The 23,682-nt window shown below is 42.0% G+C and overlaps 1 protein-coding gene across 2 annotated transcripts in view; it reads left to right on the top strand.

The window, feature by feature from the left end:
- The window catches only part of KLHL7 (kelch like family member 7), a 37,443-nt gene extending 28,043 nt beyond the window's left edge, over window positions 1-9,400 (top strand). For both annotated transcript variants that reach the window (XM_069958792.1, XM_069958791.1), the window contains exons 4-11: window positions 190-314; window positions 4,070-4,245; window positions 4,509-4,683; window positions 5,008-5,150; window positions 5,802-6,042; window positions 7,273-7,474; window positions 8,325-8,422; window positions 8,737-9,400. In XM_069958792.1, coding sequence (XP_069814893.1) covers window positions 190-314; window positions 4,070-4,245; window positions 4,509-4,683; window positions 5,008-5,150; window positions 5,802-6,042; window positions 7,273-7,474; window positions 8,325-8,422; window positions 8,737-9,020 — 1,444 coding nt within the window. In that variant the 3' untranslated portion in view covers window positions 9,021-9,400. The remainder of the gene's footprint in view (window positions 1-189; window positions 315-4,069; window positions 4,246-4,508; window positions 4,684-5,007; window positions 5,151-5,801; window positions 6,043-7,272; window positions 7,475-8,324; window positions 8,423-8,736) is intronic.
- Window positions 9,401-23,682: the final 14,282 nt, after the last annotated feature.

The raw sequence follows: 23,682 nt of genomic DNA, 5'->3' as shown, positions 1-23,682 counted from the left end.
CTTGTAATAACATCTGTAATGGATATTAGTCATGTTCCTTTCTCCTAGTTAGATGTATATGCTACTTAGTGGTTACGTATTTGTACAGCCCTCAGTTCACTCCCGTTTCCGATCTTTATTCTTTTCTTTTTAATCCTCCTTTTTATCCACCTAAAAAAGTTTTTTTTTTTTTTTTTTTTTTTTTTTTAGAATTTCTGTAAATAGCAACAATGTCCAGTCTTTATTAGACGCAGCAAATCAATACCAGATCGAGCCGGTCAAAAGAATGTGTGTGGAGTTCTTAAAAGAACAAGTGGATGCTTCAAACTGTTTAGGTAAGCCTGGAAAAGTCATGAAATTAAAGTACAGTATTTTCCTGCGTACAAGACTACTTTTTAAACCCGGAAAATCTTCACAAAAGTCAGAGGTCGTCTTATACGTCAGGTGTCTTCTTATAGGGCAGGTGCTGAAAAGCTTTGGAACCGGACTGGAGAATCTGTGGTCACCACATATGTTGGGGGAGCTAAAAAGGCCGCATCCCCACTGCATGCAGCAGCCTTATGAAGGGCAGAGTAAATTGCAGGCGTCAGGGGTATGGAAAAGAGGGATACAGTGGTGCTGTGCCCAGAAAAAAAACCCAACTTTCATCCGCCTGGCCGCCCTTATATCCTATCCGTATTACTGTACTTCCTTCCCTGCCTCTCAGATCTCGCTGCTGTTTAATGTTTTTTTTTATTAATTTTTATTTGGTGTTGGAAGAGGGGGTAGTCTTATACGGCGAGTATATCCCAAGCTCTATATTTTAACTGGAAAAGTTGTGGGTTGTCTTATAAGCCGGAAAAGTTGGTATAACTGTCATTTACTTTTTTTTTTGCAGAAATCAATGGTACAAGCGATTTTCTGTAATAGGTTTTATCAAGAAAAAGAGCCTCTTTCTGTATTTAACCCCCCCTTTTATGTCCTTTAAAGGGGCTGAGGGGGATGAGTGAGCAGGAAGAGGAGACAAACAGCCCTGGGCAGATAAAACGCTGGAAGCTTTTTGAGTACAGGATGAAACTCCATTGCTCAATAAAACCTATTACAGAGTTGAATGCTGGTGTTTGTATCCATGTTTTCGAGGCAGCCTTAAGGGCCCTATTCCACAGTAACGATAATCGGCCAGATCGGCCCCTTTTTGCCCGATTCGGCCGATTATCGTTCAGTGAAATAGAGAGAACGATCAGCCGATGATCGTGTCATCGGCTGATCGTTCATTTAGGGCCAGACCTAAAATCATCGTTCCCCCTACGCGCATCGCTACGGTTGAATAGCGGTGCGCGGCGGGCGACCGACGATTTGAGAAGAAGCAGCAGCATCATCATACATTACCTGGATGCAGGGCTTCTTCTCCGCGCTGTATTCATCCCCGAGTCCCGCGCGCTCTATCTTCTGAATGGCCAGTCAGCTGACGGAGTGCTCAGCCAATCACAGGCCGGGACCGCCGCGGCCTGTGATTGGCTGAGTGATTGGCTGAGTGTGGCCTGTCAGCTGACCGGCTATTCAGAAGATAGAGCGCGGGGGACCCGGGGAGGAGACGGAGCGGAGGACAAGCCCTGCAGCCAGGTAATGTATGATGCTGCAAGGGCTGCAAGGACATGGGTAACGATGTCCTTGCAGCCCTCGCTCAACGATCATCGGGCCGTGGAATAGGCCCAGTAAACGAGCGGCGATCTAGCAGATCGCCGCTCGTTTACATCGTTGATCCGGCCCTTCTCCGCCCGTGAAATAGGACCCTAAGGCTGCATCCATCTTTTCCAGCCACCAAGAGTTAAATACCAAACATTTATAGTTTCGCATGTACCCATATTTACTGTAAATTCACTGAGCTGTAATTATAAATCATGAAATTGCTTTAATCTGGCATTAATCCATCACTGGGCATCATAATAATGTAGATTTGTACAGAATATTACAAAACTGAAAATGTAATAAAATAAACAATGATGGCAGATTTTCTATGATGCATTTCTCTTTGAGGGTGGTTTCACACTCAGCATTTTTTTGGACAAATGCCACTATAGTTCTTTAAGCCAAAGATGAGCATGGATCCAACAGGAAGGAGACGTAGAAGTTCTCCCTTCCCCTTGGAATCCAGCCCTGGCTTTGACTCAAAACTCTGAATGAAAACCTGCAGCAAAATCCCTGTGAAACCTGTTTAGTTTTATGTTTTATTTTTCTGACCATTTTGTTTACTAATCTTATGTCTGTGCCTATTGATTAAAGGCTTTTACTATAGTACTATTAACCCCTTTCTTAAGATGGCTCAGTTACTCAGATAGTACAACCAATAGAACTAATGACAAGGGTTTATAATCTGTGACTTTGGCAACAAAACTGCCTCCCACTGGGGAACAAGATTAAGTCTTATTTTTGGCAATTCCGCAATGCCAAAAAAGCTGACTTTTTTATTATTTCATACAGCTCCTTTAACTAGATTTACAGGACTGCTGCATTGCTCCATGAACCAGTCAACAAAATATAGGCACCTTGAATGGATTCTGCACTAAATAATATTCTGTCAAGTTTGTAGGTAGACTTGCATTCTCCTGTGGGTTCTTCTCCCCAACAATCTTTTTTGCAACATGCATTACATCAGGGTGAACCTGTGTGGCCATATATAAGATTTTTAATTTTTTTTTTAATGTCTTTATTTTGTAGCTTAGGTTGTTATAGATGTGGCTTTTACTTTTTAGCTTCTTGTAAGGTGAAAATGTTAATATTATTTTTTGTACTAATATTATTCGTTTTATCATTCATTCATTTTTTTCCAGTGTCTATTAGTCCCATATTCTATATGCTACCATGTTAGCCTATAACGAATGTGGCTGCTGTCATTATTACTCTGACAGGCAGCCTTAGGGCATTAGACAGGGCCTTATAGTCTCATGTTATTGGGAGTTCTGGATGCCTCTCTCAGCTTCTTGGCTGCCATAATGGCATATTGGCAAACTGCAGAAAACCTAACCAAGGAAGGCTTTCCCCACATGTTGAACCTCTTAGGTGACACAGTCACTACAGACTGCAGCATCAGGCGTTAAACCTCTCGGTAAATATCAGAGCTCTTGCTCCCTGGCAGGAAACACCCATGCAGCCATTAGAGAGCCATAAAAGGTTGTTGCTCTAGCCTGAGGACCAGTAATCACACTTTTAAAAAAAAAAAGCATATCAATACTCTAAACAGCATTAGTCCCTTATTGACATCTTTCAGGTGTTTATGACTTGCACGTGTTTTTGATGCATATTTGGGCTATGTTCACCCAGCGATTTTTAACGGCCATTATTTGCGTATCAAATAACGGCTGTTTCTTAACATATTTGTGCGACGGCAATTTAATTAAAAAAAAAAATTATAATTTTTTTTTTTTTTTATGCAGCAAAAAAATAAATTGGCCTGTAAAAATTACACTTCTTTAAAGAAAAAAGGCATATCATTTAATGTAGTTTAATCGGCCCCCCTTGAGAACATAAAACACATACATAGTATGCTTTAACGTATGCTTACCGAATACATTGTGTGAATCCAGCCACAGAGGGACAATAAACTACATTGTAAGTTGAAAGAGAGTATAAAAAATGACGTGCATCGGAGAAGAAACAATAACAGTGAGGGCCCAGCCCTAAGGTTTACATTGTAGGTGCGGCATCAGATTTATGAGCCTATGTTAAATCTCAACAGAGTCTTTGTTCTTTTATTTGTAGTAGATTTCTTTTTGCCAAGTGTTTGTATAAGACAATGCTTGTTAACTCTCTCATTTCTTGACTTGCCAAAATGAAAATCAACATGCCCGTCCAAAAAGGTAGTGTTATGTAGTTTCTAGCCGTGGGTGCACAAACCTTTGCACTGCAATTCCCATCTACGGGGTGCAGAGCTTTATATTATATGCAACACATAAGCAGCAAGTGTCCTAGGTCAGGGCAGGCTGATGGTGCCATGCTCAATATTCTGTCCAATCCCTGCTGTTCATTCAGGATGGTCGCTGTGAATCAGACATTTTGTATTCACAATTTTTATTGTAAATGACAATAAACCATATTCTACATGTCTTTTTAGGTATCAGTGTCCTAGCAGAATGCCTCGATTGTCCAGAGCTAAAGTCCACTGCAGATGATTTTATTCACCAACATTTCACTGAAGTTTATAAAACAGATGAATTTTTGCAGTTGGATGTGAAACGCGTCACCCACCTTCTAAACCAGGATACATTGACTGTTCGTGCTGAAGACCAGGTATGGGCCCTACATTACATACCCACTATTTGTAGTCTACCAGAATTGCCACCCATCTGTTTTACCAGTCCATCTCCAGTCGCTGTAATATAAAATATGCAGTTTGTAAAAGTTTTTAATGTCTGTGCCTTTTGGCTGTCTGGGAAAATATATATGAAGAGTTTGGCAACTCTGGTCTGCATTGTGTTTAGTAGTGTACTAATAAAAGGGTTTTGTTTTATATGGTTGTGCAGTTAATGAATGTCTTTTTATTTTTGTTTTAGGTTTATGATGCGGCAGTGAGATGGTTAAAATACGATGAACCAAACAGGCAACCGTATATGGTGGATATTCTTGCAAAAGTCCGATTTCCTCTCATTTCTAAAAATTTTCTAAGTAAAACGGTGCAAGCAGAACCTCTTATACAGGACAACCCTGAGTGCCTTAAGATGGTGATCAGTGAGTGAGACCTTTATTGTTATACAATATAGTAACAATTGTGTAATAATGTTGTTTTTTAAAGAAAGCAGCTGTATTTTTCCAAACTGGACACCCCTAAGACACGGATGGGGAACCTTCCGCCCTCCAGCTTTTGCAAAACAAATATTCTGTCTGGGCATGATGGAAATTGTAGTTTTACAACAGCTGGAGAGCTGAAAGTTCCCCATCCCTGCCCTAAGTAGTGATTTTATATTCTGCTTTTTTATCCATTTAGTATTTTAAAGTTATACCAAGGCGTTACTTGTCCTCCATAAAATAATCAAAGTGTCTGGTCTTATATAGGTGGGATGCGTTATCATCTATTATCCCCTGAAGACAGAGAAGAACTAGCCGAAGGTACAAGACCTCGAAGAAAGAAGCATGACTATCGGATTGCTTTATTTGGCGGCTCGCAGCCGCAGTCCTGTCGATACTTTAATCCTAAAGTATGTGTTCTTTTTTTTTTTTTTTTTTTTTTTACAACATCCATGTTATAAAAGCATTCAAAATTTTGTAAGCAGATTGCATTAGAGTCTGCAACTTTGGTTCACTGCATATTTCTATTAACAGAGGGATGTACAGAATGCATAGAATCATTGCCACCAGTCTGGCAACTTGAAATCATCAACCATCTGCTCGCAATGTCCGATTTCCTGCAACACATTTCCTTTATAGCCTTGAGTTTGTAGAAATCCTATTTCTGAAAACTATTCTAAGCTGCTATACTCTTGCTGGAAATGGAATAATTTATGTGCTTTTAAAATGATCAGGGCTTCCACATATGGCTTTTTTTAAGGAAAGTATAATCTGTCATTGCAGTTCTTTTAAAAGGATTGTCCTAATACCTATTGCTAAGGGGTGTTCCTCACTAGATTTGACTTAAAAGTAGTGAAAATCCATGCAAATAAAGCTAAGTTATTAGAAGCAATTTTGTATGTGATTAATATTATCATGTAACAGGGGGAATATATCAGGTAAAGCGGTATTCCGGGATGTTATTTTTTTTTTTTTCTTCAGTACATTGCTTTAATAAAGCTATATAATTTTGTAATAATCATATAATATTAAAAATTAATGTATTCATTCTTTTATGCTAGGATTATAATTGGTCTGATATCCGATGCCCCTTTGAGAAACGCCGAGATGCAGCATGTGTGTTTTGGGACAATGTTGTCTATATCTTGGGTGGCTCCCAGCTTTTTCCTATAAAGAGAATGGACTGCTACAATGTTGTTAAAGATTCATGGTATTCAAAGCTGGGACCCCCAACTCCTAGAGACAGCCTTGCTGCATGTGCTGCTGAAGGCAAGATCTATACATCAGGAGGATCAGAAGTGGGTAAGGATCACAGTATCCAAATTAATTTGCCATTATGGTAATCTAAAGATGGACCATGAATTAGAAGTACTAGAACCCTGTTTAAAGAGACTGTCAGTAGTTTTATTCTGCTTTATCTAAGGGTAGCATAAACTAGCAACAGAAAAGCTGGACAGAATGATATATCACTTACATAGTTCTGTGCAGCTATTTCAGAGAGATCCTGAATACTACACTCTAGTCCTCTCCATTGTGTACGTCTGCTCAGTAGTCATCGCTATTCATAAGTACCAGCACACTCATTGATTGGCAAGAGTGTGGGGGGGGAGTGGTGCAGCACAAAGTCCATACACCTGCATATCAGGAGAACTGCTGAACAGAATGATGTAAGTAATACACACTGTTCTGTTCAGTGTTTCTGTCACTAGTTATTCTCTCCTTACTTAAGGCCTTTTTGCTTTGTTTTTATTATAACTAAATCATAGTCTGTGATTTAGTTTTTGAAAATTGAGGTGTATTACAAACACAGCCATAAAATTGGATGTGTGGACTGTGCTTTTAGTTTTTTATTATGGTGGAAAAATACACTGTCTCTTATTGGTGCCTATTAAAGAAAGTTTATTGTACTTGTACTCATCCTGTATTTTTCTCCCCTACAGACTGCCTTGTTTTACTTTGTTCCCTATCTACAGCCTGTCTCGGCTGTCTTATGGGGATTCTCTTTTGTCCACAATCTAGTAGTGTGTAACTTGCTCCACCTCCCTACTGCTATCTCTAACATTGGGGTAGCAGAAAGTCTATTTAATAGCCTTATCTTTCTCTGAGTAACTAAACAGTTGGACATTTTTAGGGATGAGTGAACCTTGAGAACGCCCTGGTTTGTCCCAGCCCGGCCATGCAGCATTTGATTACCGGTGGCTGAAGAAGTTTGATGCTGCCCTAAGGCTGCCTGCAGAACATTGATACAGCCATAGACCATAGGCTGTATCCAGGTTTTCCAAGGCTCCCTAGGGCTGCATCCAACTTCTTCTGCTACCTGTAATCAAATGCCACACACACAGGTTTGCTCATCTCTAGACATTTTTACTAAAGAGTATGAATATATTTTTCCTGCAGATATAGAAGGTTTACAAACGTGAGAGATGTCTTTTTAAGGATGCATGCTTTGTAGAGGTGAATATAGTAAAGTCCTTAGTGTATTTATGTTTCATTTAGCCTTATCCTCTACCTATAATTCTTATTTATTTAAAGGGAATTCTGCCTTGTATTTGTTTGAATGCTATGACACCAGGACTGAAAGCTGGCACACAAAGCCCAGCATGCTCACCCAACGTTGCAGTCATGGAATGGTGGAGGCAAATGGGCTGATCTATGTCTGTGGAGGCAGCTTAGGAAACAATGTGTCTGGGAGGGTACTAAACTGCTGTGAAGTCTATGACCCAACTACAGAAACGTATGTATGCCCAAAAAGCGTACTTGTTTGTTAGAAATGGGAAAGCATGTAAAGCTTTGTATGATCATGCCGAGAGATTTACTAAAACTTTTGATCCTTTAGAATATTACAGTTGTAAATATCCACCTTTAGGCTAAGTTCACACTACGTATATTTGAGGCTGTATGTTTGAGGCTGTATAGCAACCAAAACAAGTAGTGGATTGAAAACACAGAAAGGATCTGTTCACATAATGTTGAAATTGAGTGGATGGCCGTCATTTAATAGCAAATATGTGCTGTTATTTTAAAACAACGGCTGTTGTATTGAAATAATGGAAGTTATTTACCGTTATATGGCGGCCATCCACTCAATTTCAACATTGTGTGAACAGAGTTTTTCTGTGTTTTCAATCCACTCCTGGTTTTGGTTGCTATGAGGACCTGACATGAGGACCAAATACAGCCTCAAATATACATAGTGTGAACCCAGCCTTAAACACCATTGTGTTTTTGGGGTCAAAATCATTTTTTTTTGTATATTTATTAATATATCTTTACATTGCTTGGAGCAAACTGCTTGTTATTCAGCTGTAGAGCTAAATGATAAAATTCTGGATCCCTGCAGCCACCACCAGGGGGAGCTGTGCAGCTTATTGCAGACAGATTTGAGTTTTCTAGGAATCTGTATAATGTGTGTGTGTGTGTATAAATATATATTATTATTATAATTCTTTCTTTGTATAGCCTTCAATAAATATCTGCCCCCTCCCTTTTTAAACATTAATTTAATTTTTTAGGGGCATTGATTTAGCAGTTTCCCTCTGTGTTCACAATGTTCTTTTTTTCTTTTTCTTTTACTCCATTATTAGGTGGACTGAACTGTGCCCTATGATTGAAGCTCGTAAAAACCATGGATTGGTGTTTGTGAAAGACAAAATATTTGCTATCGGCGGACAGAATGGCTTGGGTATGAGAAAAGACTTGCTGTACTGTGGAGAAATGTTGTATACAAAGTAGAGCTAATGGAATTGGATGTGCGCTGTTATTTCAGAGACAATGGCACCAATCTTGGTTCTATAATGCCATATAGTTCCCACAAGTTGTAATAGTATTCCATAGTAATGGTACAAATACAGGACTTGTGCCTGCACCATCAGTTGTCAGTGGGCATTGCACTGTTATGGCCAGGATTGGAGGAAGTTATTTCGACATTTCCACACAATCTTTCTTTACGTCTTATTACTATGACAGTTTTAACAAGCTTTTTCTGTTACTTTTCAGGTGGCCTCGACAGTGTTGAGTACTATGATATCAAACTCAATGAATGGAAGATGGTGTCCCCCATGCCTTGGAAGGGGGTCACTGTGAAGTGTGCTGCAGTGGGGTCCGTCATCTATGTCCTGGCAGGCTTTCAGGGAGTGGGACGCTTGGGCCATATTCTTGAATACAATACAGAGACAGATAAATGGATTGCCAATTCTAAAGTCCGAGCTTTCCCCGTCACCAGCTGTCTGATCTGTGTGGTAGACACTTGCGGGGCGAATGAAGAGACTCTGGAAACATGAAGATCCATGATGTCTGCACATTGTAAATGACTTATTCTATTTATGAAACTATAACCTCTGAGGTTCTTACATGAGGTGTTCATTCTGTTGTACGTTCCAGAGTTCATCAGAGAAGACGATGACCTAGACCTGTGGAGTGCGCTTCTATTTTATTTTTCTCTTGTCACTTGTAGGTGCATCACACTGAGCAGTATACAGTACAATTTCTTTAGTAGAAGACCAGGTTGTGATATTGCTTAATATGGACTGGTTAAATGTAATAAACCTGGCGCACCAGCCTCGGTATGTGTACCCGCCCTGGTGCCCTGAGATGGACTTTTAAGTAGGAAGCTGAGTTGTCACTTTGTTTTACAGCTTGTTACAGTTCCTTTTTATGTTTCCATTTTGTGTCCATTTTTGTTGTTTTTAAATATAAATGATCCATTTCTCTGCTAAGTGGATCCTCGGTGTCAGTCACAATAGTGGTAAACAGAAGAGGTTGGTGGGATTTGTCTGGCGCAACCACCCCTATTGGAACACCGGCCACGTTCCCCTGTAACTTCTCTGAATGAGGAGAACTCCTGGCACTGGTGTGAAGTCAAATTCAGGCTTTTATTTGATGCAACGCGTTTCGAGGGTGCAATCCCCTCTTCATCAGGCATAATACAGGTAACAAACAACAATCTTTTATAGTAAAACAGTAATGGATGACCCGGAAGTGCTTTCTGCTCTCTAGTGACCTCTGACATCATCATCCCACATTACACTGATACTAACAAACATTTGGCTAAAAACACATATCTTTCAACCGGAGATTGAATAAAATAAAATAAAAATACACATCCTCATAAAAAGCGTTCTTTACATTTAGTGGAAATGCTTCTCTGCTGTTTTCCAGACATAAGATCACTATCTCTATCCCATATGGCTTTATAGTGCTGAACATAGATCATTACCAATATCAGCTGCAGGAGGCAGAATGTCTAAATGGTCTAGTGGTAAGTGTCTGGCCTATGACCAATGAGCCTAGCTGAAGTCATGGGTTCAAGCCCCTTGGGAGGTTAATAAATAGAATAAGAGTATAATAAATTTCATTTTACATATATCTATATTGATACTACATAGTACAAGGTAAATCCACCCTACAGTGAGTGATTATGAATTTATATTGTGTGATTGATTATAACCTTAAAACATACATCAGATCTCTGCTACTTGGAAATCATTATAATATAGAATATAATATAAAAAGATATATAAAAAAATTGTATAAAAAACGGCATTTGCTAAATACCTCTATAATATGTACTATTTGTGATCGTCGAACACTACCCATAGGTATAAGTATATGTGAATCTTCACTTGATAGACCTCAGAGTCTGTGGCTCACCTTCCAGCACAATATAAACATAGTTCTGTACTCCTGGGTTCAAATCCTCCATCCATCCAAAGTTTTCCATTATTGTGATCACTCGGTGTAAATCTAGGTCTAATAACATACAGACAATTGCCGCTGGCCAATAGTGCCCATATTACTTCCAATTAAAACTAGGAATACCTCCTCTGAGGAGCATGCGCGGCATGACGTAGCGCCGCTGCGATTGCTCCCGCCTCCTACTCACCCGCGCCGCCCGGCTCTCCGCATGTGGGGGCCGCCCGCTGACCTGATGTACCGGCAGCCGCCGGTTTGACGGGGGATGGCTCCGGGGGGAGCGATGGAGCTTCGCGTGCCGCTCGTGGGGCCCCGATTACGAGGGGAGTTCTGGACGCAAAGGGGGCCGGTGCCTGTCGGCCGGAGGAAAGCGGCCGCTGGTTGGATCCTGACGCTGCTGGGTCATGTGGTCTGGAGGATCCCCCTGGATTGGCGGAGGCACGGGAGCAAGTGCTGCTGGGCAGTCCAGACCGAGGTAGCCGATCCCGCAGGTACTCGACGCCGGCACAGAGTTAATTTCGGACGCCTTGCACGCCTGGGGAGTGAGAATGGGCGCCCTCCGCCGAGAGGTAGGCTATGGTGGGCCCCCACGAGCTGCCGGATCCCCAGGAGGAGCCCAGGCCGGGACTCGGTGCTCGGCGATTGTTTGGGGCTGCCTGGTTAAGGCGTACTTAAGAGCAACCGGGGGCAGGGCATGATAGCAGTCTTCCTTGGGTTCCCACGCTGGGGAACGGATCGGACTGGGCCGCACTGAACTTGGTGTCTCCTGCTGGGAGGTATGAAATTTGTTGATTCCCTCCATTCAACTGGGGGGAGAGGAGCTCCATACTTACATTCATGCTTTGCTTGCTCCCCCCCCAGATTGGTATTGTGGCATCCTGTCCAATGTATACCGACCAAAGAGGCACCTGTGGCGGTTTGTGAACATTGACTCGCTGGGTGCTTGGCCCCCCTTTTCGCCCCCGCTACGTGTTGGACAACTGTGCTCCCCCTGAGGCTGTCCTGGAGAGACTTTTCACCTGGTGCTTTTGTCGATCCTGGACTAGGAGAGCTATAGTTGCTGAAGCTTTTAATTTGTCACTGGACACATTTGATGGCCTATATGGCCGGTTACTCCCGTCCTGTCCTGGACGCACTATTTCTTAGCTGAAGTGGCACTAGGAGATGACACGTATTAAGTCGTCCTGCACATGTTATCTTTTGCAGATGGGTTTCTATGCAATATAGTATGAATTTAAAATCTTCGCCATTGGCACTAAGCTCTTCTGATGAAAATGCTGTAGCTCAAGCGTGCATTGTTCTCACCTGTTATTTTTAAAGTGTGTATTGTACTATAATGTTGCTTTGACATACTCACCCTTCTGATTATCCAGAGATTGAGTGGCACCAGGAGGTGACACGTATTAAGCCGTCCTATATATGTTATCTTTTGTAGAGGAGTCTCTATGCAATATTGTATGAATTTAACGCTTATGTTATTGGTATTAAGCTTTTCTGACGAAACTGTTATAGCTTAAGCCTGCATCGCTCTCACTTATTATCTTTAAAGGGGGCAGTGTACTATAATCTTGTTTTGACATACTCACCCTTCTTATTATCCAGAGATTGAGTGGCACCAGGAGGTGGCATGTATTAAGCCATCTTATGCATGTTATCTTTTGTAGATGGGTCTTTATGTAATATAGTATGAATTTAACACCTATGCTATTGGTACTAAGCTTTTTTGATGAAGCTGTTATAGCTCAAGCTTGCACTATTCTCACCTGTTATCTTTAGTGTGCGCATTGTTCTGTGATTTTGTTTGGATATACTTATTATCTAGGGATACATATTAATGGTATTGGCTAAGAATGCCTGCTAAGTCAAGTAATAGGGGTACCTTAAAAGCATCTCCGAAAGATAAAGGGGAAACTAACAAGCTGGATAAATTTTTGAAGACTCCGCCGGTAGGGAAGGGGGTGGTCGGTAGGGACAGGCTCTCACTTACCTCTGCGGGGGAACTGTCAGGCTCAAGGTTTTCAGTGCTTGACGAGGTTCCTCCCGTCGAGGTGACTGGGGGGGAGGAATGTCACCCACAGCCTGCATTGGTAGAAATTCTTAGTGAGGTTCAAAAATGTTTTAAAGCTATCTCCGAACTGTCTACACAAGTACTGCAGGTATCCACAGATATCACCTTGATAAGGGATGACCTGAACAAGGTTAAGGACAGAGTGGTCAATATTGAGAAAGATATGCCCGGCCTAGATAACTTAGTTAGACATATACAAAAGGAGGTTGAGTGTCTCAAAAAAGAGAATACAGATATTAGAACTAAAATACAGGATCTTGAGGATAGGTCTAATCTTGTGTAATCTTAGAATTATAGGACTTCCTGAGGGATCAGAGGGGAGCAATACGTCTGAATTCTGCTGCAGCTGGATTAAAGAATTAATGGGAGAGTTTACACTATCCCCTTTGTTTGGTATAGAACGGGCCCATAGGGTGCCATCTAAGGCTCCTCCCCAGGGCGCTCCACCACGCACTCTCATAGCCAAGGTGCTGTGCTCTGGGGATAGAGATCTTATCCTTAGGAAACTGAGAGCGCAGGGCAGTTTGGAGTACAATGGCAACAAGGTGGCGGTTTACCCTGATTTCTCAAGGTCCACACAGATACAGAGAGCTAGTTTTTCAGCTGTTAAGAAACGGCTGCATCAAGCAGAAATAAAATTTTCTTTGCTCTTCCCGGCTAAATTGAGAATTGTGTATAATAATACACTATTGTTCTTTTCTACTCCCCAGCTGGCAGCAGATTGGTTAGATAAGGAATCATTATGATAAAGGGGAGATGTAATTATATTCCAAAAGCAGTTTTTGAGCTCTGTGGGGACGGTTGGGGGTTGCGGGTGGATGGGGGGCGGGGGCAATGGAGGTTGCTAGTTTAGGGATTTCTGCTGGTTGGCAGAGATTGGCTGGTGGGGATGGGTCCATGGGGGGGGTGGAGGGTGGTGCGGGCTTGGGGGGAGGAGGGTTGGGAGCTGGGGGGTGGGGGGAGGGCTGGGGGGGGGTTGGGAGGGGTCCCCACTCAGAGGGTTTTTTTTTTTTCTCTCTCTTTCTTCCTCTTGCTGGCCCACTCATGTTCTCTCTTTTTTGTCTGTGGTTAAGTGTAGTTACGGATAGATGGTTAGGGTGATCACCTGGAATGTGCGTGGCCTGGGGGAGCGTCTCAAGAGGTGCAGTATATTTGACAGGGTCAATGCGTATCTGCCGGCCATTGTCTGCCTTCTTGAGACGCACCTCACGGCTCCCACATCTAATCTAATAGCTAAGAGGTGGACCTCATTAGTATTCCATTCCTTTGGGTCGTCATACTCTGCGGGGGTAACGGTATTGGTTCATAAGAAGGTGGATGTGGTTGTCAAGAAGTCGCGAGTGGATAGCAGGGGGAGATATGTATTTTTGTGGGCCCTGTTGGAGGAAGTCCCCACTATTTTGGCATTTGTATATATCCCGCCACCTTTTTCCACCGAGGTATTGGTGGAATTAGTGAACTTTGCGAAAGATAAAGAGTACCAGAATATCTTTATATCAGGGGACTATAACTGTGTTATGGAACCCCGGGATAGGAGGTCATCAGCCATAAGAGGAGGGCCAATTAGCTCCCCGTTAAAGAACTTTACTGAAGTAGGGGGCTGGGTAGATGCGTGGAGAACTCTACACCCAAGTACTAATGTCTTCTCCTGTTTTAGCACATCTTATAACTCAGCGTCTAGGATAGATCTCCTGCTGTGCAACCAGTGTGGGCTCAGGGAATTAAGAAAGGTTCATTATGCGCCTAAATCGGTCTCGGATCATGCGTTGCTGATTTGGGAAACCATGGGAGTGCGAGGTAACCAGAGGTCACCTAAGCGGTTTAGACTGAACCCACAGTGGTTGCGCTTACTGGACAATGATGAGCGCATAGGCAAAGAGATTAACTTATTCCTGGAGGCGAATTTGGGCTCCGCATCTATTCAGATGGTATGGGACACTCTGAAAGCCTTTGTCAGGGGACTGTACTTTAAAGAGATCTGTGTTAAGAAACGTGAATTTAGGGCTAGAGAGGCTCAGCTACTGCGGAATGTACATCTGGAGCAGGAGAGATACTCAGTGGATGCGGAGATTAGCAGACTAGAGGCCCTAAGAAAAGCACAGGGGGAGTACTCGGCCTACTTAGAGGAGAAGGCAAGGAATAAAAGATTTTTTAGGGATAAACAGCTATATCAAGAAGGGAATAGACCAGGTAAGCTTTTGGCGTCCCTAGTTCAAAACCAGAGAGAAATAAATGAGATTAAAGTGATTAGGGGAGAGGGTGGAAAGCTAGTCAGGGATCCTGATCAGATTCTGGCAAGTTTTAGAGATTATTTTGAGGGTTTATACACTTCCTCCAATCCAAATATGGATGTACTGGATGAAGAATTGTTTGCCCAGATAAAATTACCCACCCTTAAACCCGAGCAGAAATTACAACTAGAAGACCCTATCACCATTTCTGAGTTGACAGAGACCCTTGCCTCTATTAAAGGGAACACTGCTCCTGGTCCAGACGGCCTTCCTTACGAATTCTATCGCAGATTTTCTAGTTTGCTCCTTCCAGTTCTGTCAAGGGTTCTTAATGAATCCTGTGCAGGGGGGGCATTGCCTGGTTCTATGGAAGAGGCTAATATTATTCTAATAAAGAAGAAGGGTAAAGATTCAGCTGAGATTGAGGCCTATCGCCCAATCTCATTACTCAATACTGATTATAAATTATTTTCCAAGTTATTAGCTAGAAGAGTGGGGACCATAATTGAGGGGTTAATTAAAGAGGATCAAAGCGGATTTATGCCCGGTAGGACCGTTTTTTCTAATATTAAGCGTACCTATATGAATATGCAAATAAGGGAGGGGGTCGATAGAGCCTTGGTGGCTCTCGATGCCACCAAGGCTTTCGACCGTGTAGAATGGGCATATCTTTGGAAAGCCCTGGGGAAATTTGGCTTTGGGAGCAATTTTTTGGGCATGATACAACTTTTATATAAAAACCTGCTAGCTCAGGTCAGTATCAATGGGACCCCCTCTTCAGCTTTTAAGATCAATAGAGGAACCAGGCAAGGTTGCCCCCTCTCTCCTTTGCTGTTTTGTCTTTATGTTGAGCCCTTGGCAGAATGGTTGAGGGAATGCTGTCCCTTTCGGGGATTCGGGATCAGGGGGCATAGGGAAAAAATTCTTTTGTATGCTGACGATCTGCTCCTCTTTGTCTCCAGCCCCAGTGACTGCCTGGAGGGAATCATGGAAGGGTTCCGGAGAATTGGAGGCCCAATGGGTCTGGAGATAAATTGGACCAAATCGTCGGTTCTCCCTCTGGATGGTCCATTAAAGAATCCTATTAGGGATATTAAGATTCTGGCTACGGATGAGGGGTTAGAATATCTAGGGATTGTTATCTCAGCTGATCCTTGTAAATTTAAGGAAGATAATCTCAATAAAATATTGAAGAAAACAGACGATAAGGTGAAGGTTTGGGAGAGGCTCCCTTTATCTATGTCAGCCAGGATTGCTTTGATTAAAATGGTGGTTCTGCCGCAGGTTGGGTTCTATCTATCCGCATCTCCTGTTTATATTAAGGACAAATGGTTTAAGAGCTTGGAACGAGTACTAAATCGTTTGATATGGGGAAGGAAAAGAGTCAGGTTGAAGTACTCTCATTTCTGTCCTAGAATACAGGACGGGGGGTTCAGTCTCCCTGACTTCAGACTTTACTACGTGGCAACTCAGTTGGCATTTATATTGGGGGGGGAGTGTGTGGGTCTCTTTAATCAAGCAGGGTCTGGTGCCACCTGTAGAGATATCTTTGTGCATCTGGAGGCTGGTGCTCCCTGGGTGAGGGGGGAGGGGAAGGAAGGGATTTTTGGACACTTAGTTAAAATATGGAAGGAGATTAGGAGAATATGTAGGGTTAAGCATAGTTTAGAGTTCACGGAATTATGGGATAACTGTAACTTTGTGGAGTTTTTGAAGCTCCCTTCTCAGGGTTTTTGGAAACAGAGGTCACTACTTAAGGTTAGGGACTTTTTTCTGGAAGGTACACTTAAAGGGATTGAGTTATTAGGGGACAGTCAAGACTGGGCCCATATATTTAGATATCATTCACTAAAAAGAGCGGTCACTAAAACACAGAATAAGGAATTGTTCGTGGTCTCACATGTAGAGGGCATAGATAGGATAAAAAAGTTAGGTAAGGGTAGACACTTAATTTCTAAAATATATAAAATATTAATAGAACAGAAATATGATAATGCACTAAAGGGGTTTAGGGAACAATGGGAGAAGGACTTGGGTCCGTTCACGGAGGAGAGTTGGGAAAGTATATTAGTAAGGGATATTGAGGGCCTCTTCGAACCCAGAGCACAGACTTACCCAATTTAAAATCCTACATAGATCTTACTATACCCCTGCCCTTATGAAACGCATTGGTTTGCGTGAGGACTCCTGCTGTCCTAGATGTGGTACGGAAGCGGCTGGCTTGATTCACTCCTTCTGGGCCTGTCAGTCCTTAAAAGCGTTCTGGCAACAGGTCTCAGAGGAGTTACAGAATAGGGAGCTACTCGTGGGAACTCTCTCCTTTGAGAATGCGGTACTTGGGGAAGATAGGGTGGGAGGGGAAAAAATAAAGGCTCTGGTCAATACTCTTCTGTTTCAAGCTAGGTTGGTGGTCCTGAGGAACTGGTTGAGTGACTCCGGTCCATCAAAACAGGAATGGTTAAATCAGGTGGAGAGGGTTAGAAGCATGGAGGGACCTAGACGGGGGAAGTGGTTGGGTTGGCACTGAGGAAGATTTTTATGTTTTTATGTTTAGTGAATGTTTACGTTATGAGTTTCTTCTTTTTTTTTTTTTTTTTTTTTTTTTGCTTTCCTTTACTCTCTCTGAGTGGGGGGGGGGTTGGTTTTGGGAAATATGTGTGGTGGGACCATATGTCTCTGAAATAACAGAGAAACTGTGCTAGGCGGTGGACCTATATGTTTAGACAATATTGTATATCTTGGTGATTTAATCGCAACCCGCTGTTAGATGCTAATGTTGTTTCTCTAATTCTGTATGGCATTTGTATAATATTATATGATTATGTTTTATATTGTGAAAAAGAAATAAATTAAATAAAAAAAAAAAAAAAAAAAAAAAAAAAAAAAAACTAGGAATACAGCTGTATAACCTATCTTGCATACAGGCCAACATTAATTTATGGTAAACTTCATGTACTCATATACACTAGTCTACAATGCACAAAAAAAAAAAAAAAAAAAAAAAAACAACACTTCCTACAACCCTCAGCAGTAAAGAGTGACTATCATCTTTGATATGGCGACCAAATAAATGCGTCTGGTGTGCACAAAAGCCAAAATCAATACAGTAGTGTAGTCCCATAGGTCTCAATATGACATGAAATACATTTGGAAGTGATGTCGAACCCCTCCCATCTGACGTTCTTAATAGGGATCTGGGACCATGTTGTTCTACTGTATGTTCCTTTACTCGATTGGATCGCATGGTTGAACCAGTTGATTCAGACAATTAGTTCTGTTACTTCATTCAACCCTAAGGGCTGTAGTGTTTGCAAACGGTAGATCCAGTACATTTCTCGTTTGACCAACTGGTCAAACCGGTTACTGGCACTGGAATTAATCTGATCAATAGGGCAAACGGTCAAACCTTTGGGGTCAGAATCATGCATTTCATAGAAATGCCTAGAGACCCCATGTTTTAAAAAACCCTTTTTTACATTGAGTCTATGTCCATTGAGACGACAGTGCAAAGGTTGTGTGGTCCGACCCACGTATTGGAGTCCACACGGGCACTCCAACACGTAGATTACATAGCAAGATTTACAATTTAAGCTTTGCTTGATGGTATAGTTCTGCCCTGTTGCCCTGCTTGTGATGGTGGTAAAACCGTCCCTGATGGAAGTACAACACATACATCTCGGATGGTTGCATTTCGCCACTCCTACACATGATTTATTATTTGTTGTACCCTTCCTGTGTCTGCGTAGGCAACTGGGAGCTATTAGGTTCTTTAAAGTGGGTGCTCTCCTGTATGTTACCAACGGTTTTTTAGGAAGTAAGGGGCCTAAAAAGGGGTCTAGTTTCAACAGGTGCCAGTGTTTCTGCAATACTTTTTGTATGTCTTTGTGTGATCTGCTATACCGAGTGATGAAATTAATCCTGTTGGGCTCTTGTTGTACAAGATCTTTAGTGTTGCTAGTTAGACATGACCCCTGTGTCAGTTGACATGTTCTCTGGTAGGCATTATGTAGCAATTGTTTGGGATATCCCTTTGCTTTGAAACGTCTTTTCAAGATCGCTGCTTGTTTCTTGAAAGTAGTGTCTTCTGTACAGTTCTTTCTAATTCTTTTGTATTGACTATAGGGGACATTGGTCTTCCATTTTTTCAAATGGCCACTCTTGAAGGATAAATAACTGTTAGAGTCAACCTCCTTGAAGAAGGTTTCTGTAATGATTTCACTTCCTTTGTGACTAATTAAAAGGTCCAAAAATTCAATCTGGACTTCAGAATGGTTGGGAGTTAGTTTAATCCCCCATGTATTCTCATTGATGTACTGTACAAATTCACTGATGGTATTTGCGTCACCTTTCCACAGGAAAAAAAGATCGTCTATATAACGTTTGTAAATAAGGACATGATCTTTAAACAGAGGGCAGGACCTGATGTGTGTGTTTTCAAAGACCCCCATAAAGAGATTAGCATACGACGGCGCCACCCGCATCCCCATGGCTGTCCCACGGGTTTGGTGGTAGGTGGCACCGTCGTACATGAAAAAATTATTCTTCAATATAAATCCTAGGGCTTCAATGAGAAACTCTGTTTGTCCCACTGGAATGTGTTCATCTTGGACCAAGAATTCCCTGACACATTGGATACCAATGTCATGATGAATATTGGTGTATAGGGCCGAGACGTCCATGGTGACAAATGACATCCCTGATTCCCATGTTATTTCTCTTAGGATGGATATTAAGTCATCGGAATTCATTAGAAAGCTCTCCAGGTCCCTAACATATGGCTGAAGGATCAGATCTAGATATTTTGACAGGTTACTTGTCAGGCTCCCCACTCCTGAGATTATTGGTCTTCCCGGAGGATTGATTGTGGCCTTATGTATTTTTGGAAGGTGGTAATAGTAGGGTATGGATGGATTGGTTATATTAAGGAACCTCCTTTCTTCTTTTGTGATAATGCCCTCTTCATTAGCTTTATTGATCAAATCCTGATAGTGTCTGTTAATGATGGGGAAGGGATCATCAATGACCACACGGTAATAATTCACATCACTTAAATTCCTCAAGGCTTCTAGATGGTAATCACCATAATCTTGAATGACCACTCCTCCCCCCTTGTCAGCTGGTCTGATGACTATATTCCCATTATCTTTCAGTTTGGTCAGAGCTATGAACTCTTGTTTGGTTAGCCTCCCTTCATTTTTGGAACCAAACCCATAGTGATTTCCAGACAATAGTTTAAAATCCTCACATACCACGTCATAAAAGGACTTGATGAGATGTCCTTGACTCTCCAAGGGATAAAACCTGGATTTCAGTTCTAACTTGGGGTGAACCCCCATAGTCCTGGATGAGTTGTCATCCAGTTTGGTTTCTTGTACATCATTGTTCTGTGCACCGTACGGTTTTATTGCAAAATGCCTTTTTAACGTTAATTTTCTTATATACTGGTGCAGATCCAGATATAGTTCAAAATCATCTGCACGATTCTCTGGTGAAAAGGATAGTCCTTTTTGAAGTAGTTGAATCTCATTCACAGTTAGCTGGTGGGAAGATAAGTTGAATATTTTGACTAATTCATCTTTGGAAGTGGGAGCTTTGAGTGTACCTTCTGAAGTATCTCTATTTTTTCCATTCTTTCTTTTTTTGTAGCTGACACCCCCTCTTTTTCCTCTCTTGCATTTTTTCTTTTTATACCCTTGGTGGGGGTGAACATTTGTGGTATTAGTTTGGGTTTGGGGCTCTGGAGTGCTGGGCCTAAAAAAACCTGTCCTTCACTGGGGCTTGTTCGTTGTTCTCCCTTATTGGAGGGTGCCTGTTCCTGGAGTGATTTAAGGAACGGTACCAGCGCTTCATTACCCTTTTGGGTGTTGTCCACTGTGATAGTTCCTGTGGAACTGGTGCTACTAGTGTGTTTCCTTTGGGTACTGGACTCCTGCACGTCAGTCTGTGGGTGCTGTGATAATTTTAGGACTATGGGGGTTCACCCCAAGTTAGAACTGAAATCCAGGTTTTATCCCTTGGAGAGTCAAGGACATCTCATCAAGTCCTTTTATGACGTGGTATGTGAGGATTTTAAACTATTGTCTGGAAATCACTATGGGTTTGGTTCCAAAAATGAAGGGAGGCTAACCAAACAAGAGTTCATAGCTCTGACCAAACTGAAAGATAATGGGAATATAGTCATCAGACCAGCTGACAAGGGGGGAGGAGTGGTCATTCAAGATTATGGTGATTACCATCTAGAAGCCTTGAGGAATTTAAGTGATGTGAATTATTACCGTGTGGTCATTGATGATCCCTTCCCCATCATTAACAGACACTATCAGGATTTGATCAATAAAGCTAATGAAGAGGGCATTATCACAAAAGAAGAAAGGAGGTTCCTTAATATAACCAATCCATCCATACCCTACTATTACCACCTTCCAAAAATACATAAGGCCACAATCAATCCTCCGGGAAGACCAATAATCTCAGGAGTGGGGAGCCTGACAAGTAACCTGTCAAAATATCTAGATCTGATCCTTCAGCCATATGTTAGGGACCTGGAGAGCTTTCTAATGAATTCCGATGACTTAATATCCATCCTAAGAGAAATAACATGGGAATCAGGGATGTCATTTGTCACCATGGACGTCTCGGCCCTATACACCAATATTCATCATGACATTGGTATCCAATGTGTCAGGGAATTCTTGGTCCAAGATGAACACATTCCAGTGGGACAAACAGAGTTTCTCATTGAAGCCCTAGGATTTATATTGAAGAATAATTTTTTCATGTACGACGGTGCCACCTACCACCAAACCCGTGGGACAGCCATGGGGACGCGGGTGGCGCCGTCGTATGCTAATCTCTTTATGGGGGTCTTTGAAAACACACACATCAGGTCCTGCCCTCTGTTTAACCCATAGCTGCACCAGGACGTTATTTAACGTCCTCGTGCCGCTATGGGAGTTCAGAGGGGGGTCGCGCGGCGACCACCCTCTGAACTGCCGCGATCCCGGGTGCCGCGTGTAGCCCGGGCTCGCGGCTATTAGCGGGCACGGTCCGATCGCCGTGCCCGCTAATTAAGTACTTAGAAGCAGCTGTCAAAGTTGACAGCTGCTTCTAAATACTTGCGGTTATACATGCCTGGTGGTCTAGTGGGGGGATCGCCCCCCTGCGGCGCGATTGCGGGGGGGGCGATCCCTGCATCCATACCGGGCCGGGGTCTGCTCCGTAATGGCGCTGATCCCGGCTCGGCATTCTATTGCTTTTGGCTGCAGCAGCCAAAAGTAATAGAACACCGATCTCATGGATTCATGCAGTATAACTATACTGCATGGATCTCTATGAGAGATCAGAGTGCATATACTAGAAGCCCCCCAGGGGGGCTTCTAGTATATGTCTAAAGTAAAAGAAAAAAGTATTTTTAATAACACAAAACCCCCTCCCCTAATAAAAGTCTGAATCACCCCCCTTTCCCCATTTTATAAATAAAAATAAATAAATAAATTAATAAACAAACATGTTTGCTATCGCCGCGTGCGTAATCGCCCGAACTATTAATTAATCACATTCCTGATCTCACACGGTAAACGGCGTCAGCACAAAAAAATCCCAAAGTGCAAAATTGCGCATTTTTGGTCGCATCAAATCCAGAATAATTGTAATAAAAAGCGATCAAAAAGTCATATATGCGCAATCAAGGTACCGATAGAAAGATCACATCATGGCGCAAAAAATGACACCTCACACAGACCCATAGACCAAAGGATAAAAGCGCTATAAGCCCGGGAATGGAGCGATTTTAAGGAACGTATATTGGTTAACAACGGTTTGAATTTTATACAGGCCATCAGATACAATATAAGTTATACATGTTACATATCGTTTTAATCGTAACGACTTGAGGAACATGCATAACAAGTCAGTTTTACCCCAGGGCGAATGGCGTAAAAACACATTTCCCCCAAATAAAAGAAATGCGTTTTTTTTTTCAATTTCACCACACATATAATTTTTTTCTGGTTTCCCGGCACATTTTAGGCAAAAATTACATCTGCCTTAGCAAAGTACAATTAGTTGCGCAAAAAATAAGGGCTCATTTGGGTCTCTAGGTGGAAAAATGCAGGCGCTATGGCCTTATATACACGAGGAGGGAAAAACGAAAACGCAAAAATGAAAACTGGCTGTGTCCCCTAAGGGTTAAAGATCATGTCCTTATTTACAAACGTTATATAGACGATCTTTTTTTCCTGTGGAAAGGTGACGCAAATACCATCAGTGAATTTGTACAGTACATCAATGAGAATACATGGGGGATTAAACTAACTCCCAACCATTCTGAAGTCCAGATTGAATTTTTGGACCTTTTAATTAGTCACAAAGGAAGTGAAATCATTACAGAAACCTTCTTCAAGGAGGTTGACTCTAACAGTTATTTATCCTTCAAGAGTGGCCATTTGAAAAAATGGAAGACCAATGTCCCCTATAGTCAATACAAAAGAATTAGAAAGAACTGTACAGAAGACACTACTTTCAAGAAACAAGCAGCGATCTTGAAAAGACGTTTCAAAGCAAAGGGATATCCCAAACAATTGCTACATAATGCCTACCAGAGAACATGTCAACTGACACAGGGGTCATGTCTAACTAGCAACACTAAAGATCTTGTACAACAAGAGCCCAACAGGATTAATTTCATCACTCGGTATAGCAGATCACACAAAGACATACAAAAAGTATTGCAGAAACACTGGCACCTGTTGAAACTAGACCCCTTTTTAGGCCCCTTACTTCCTAAAAAACCGTTGGTAACATACAGGAGAGCACCCACTTTAAAGAACCTAATAGCTCCCAGTTGCCTACGCAGACACAGGAAGGGTACAACAAATAATAAATCATGTGTAGGAGTGGCGAAATGCAACCATCCGAGATGTATGTGTTGTACTTCCATCAGGGACGGTTTTA

Source organism: Dendropsophus ebraccatus, chromosome 2 (assembly GCF_027789765.1).
Source record: "Dendropsophus ebraccatus isolate aDenEbr1 chromosome 2, aDenEbr1.pat, whole genome shotgun sequence".
NCBI lineage: Eukaryota > Metazoa > Chordata > Amphibia > Anura > Hylidae > Dendropsophus > Dendropsophus ebraccatus.
The sequence above is the reverse complement of the archived record's forward strand: the minus strand, read 5'-3'. Positions and strand labels throughout refer to the sequence as shown.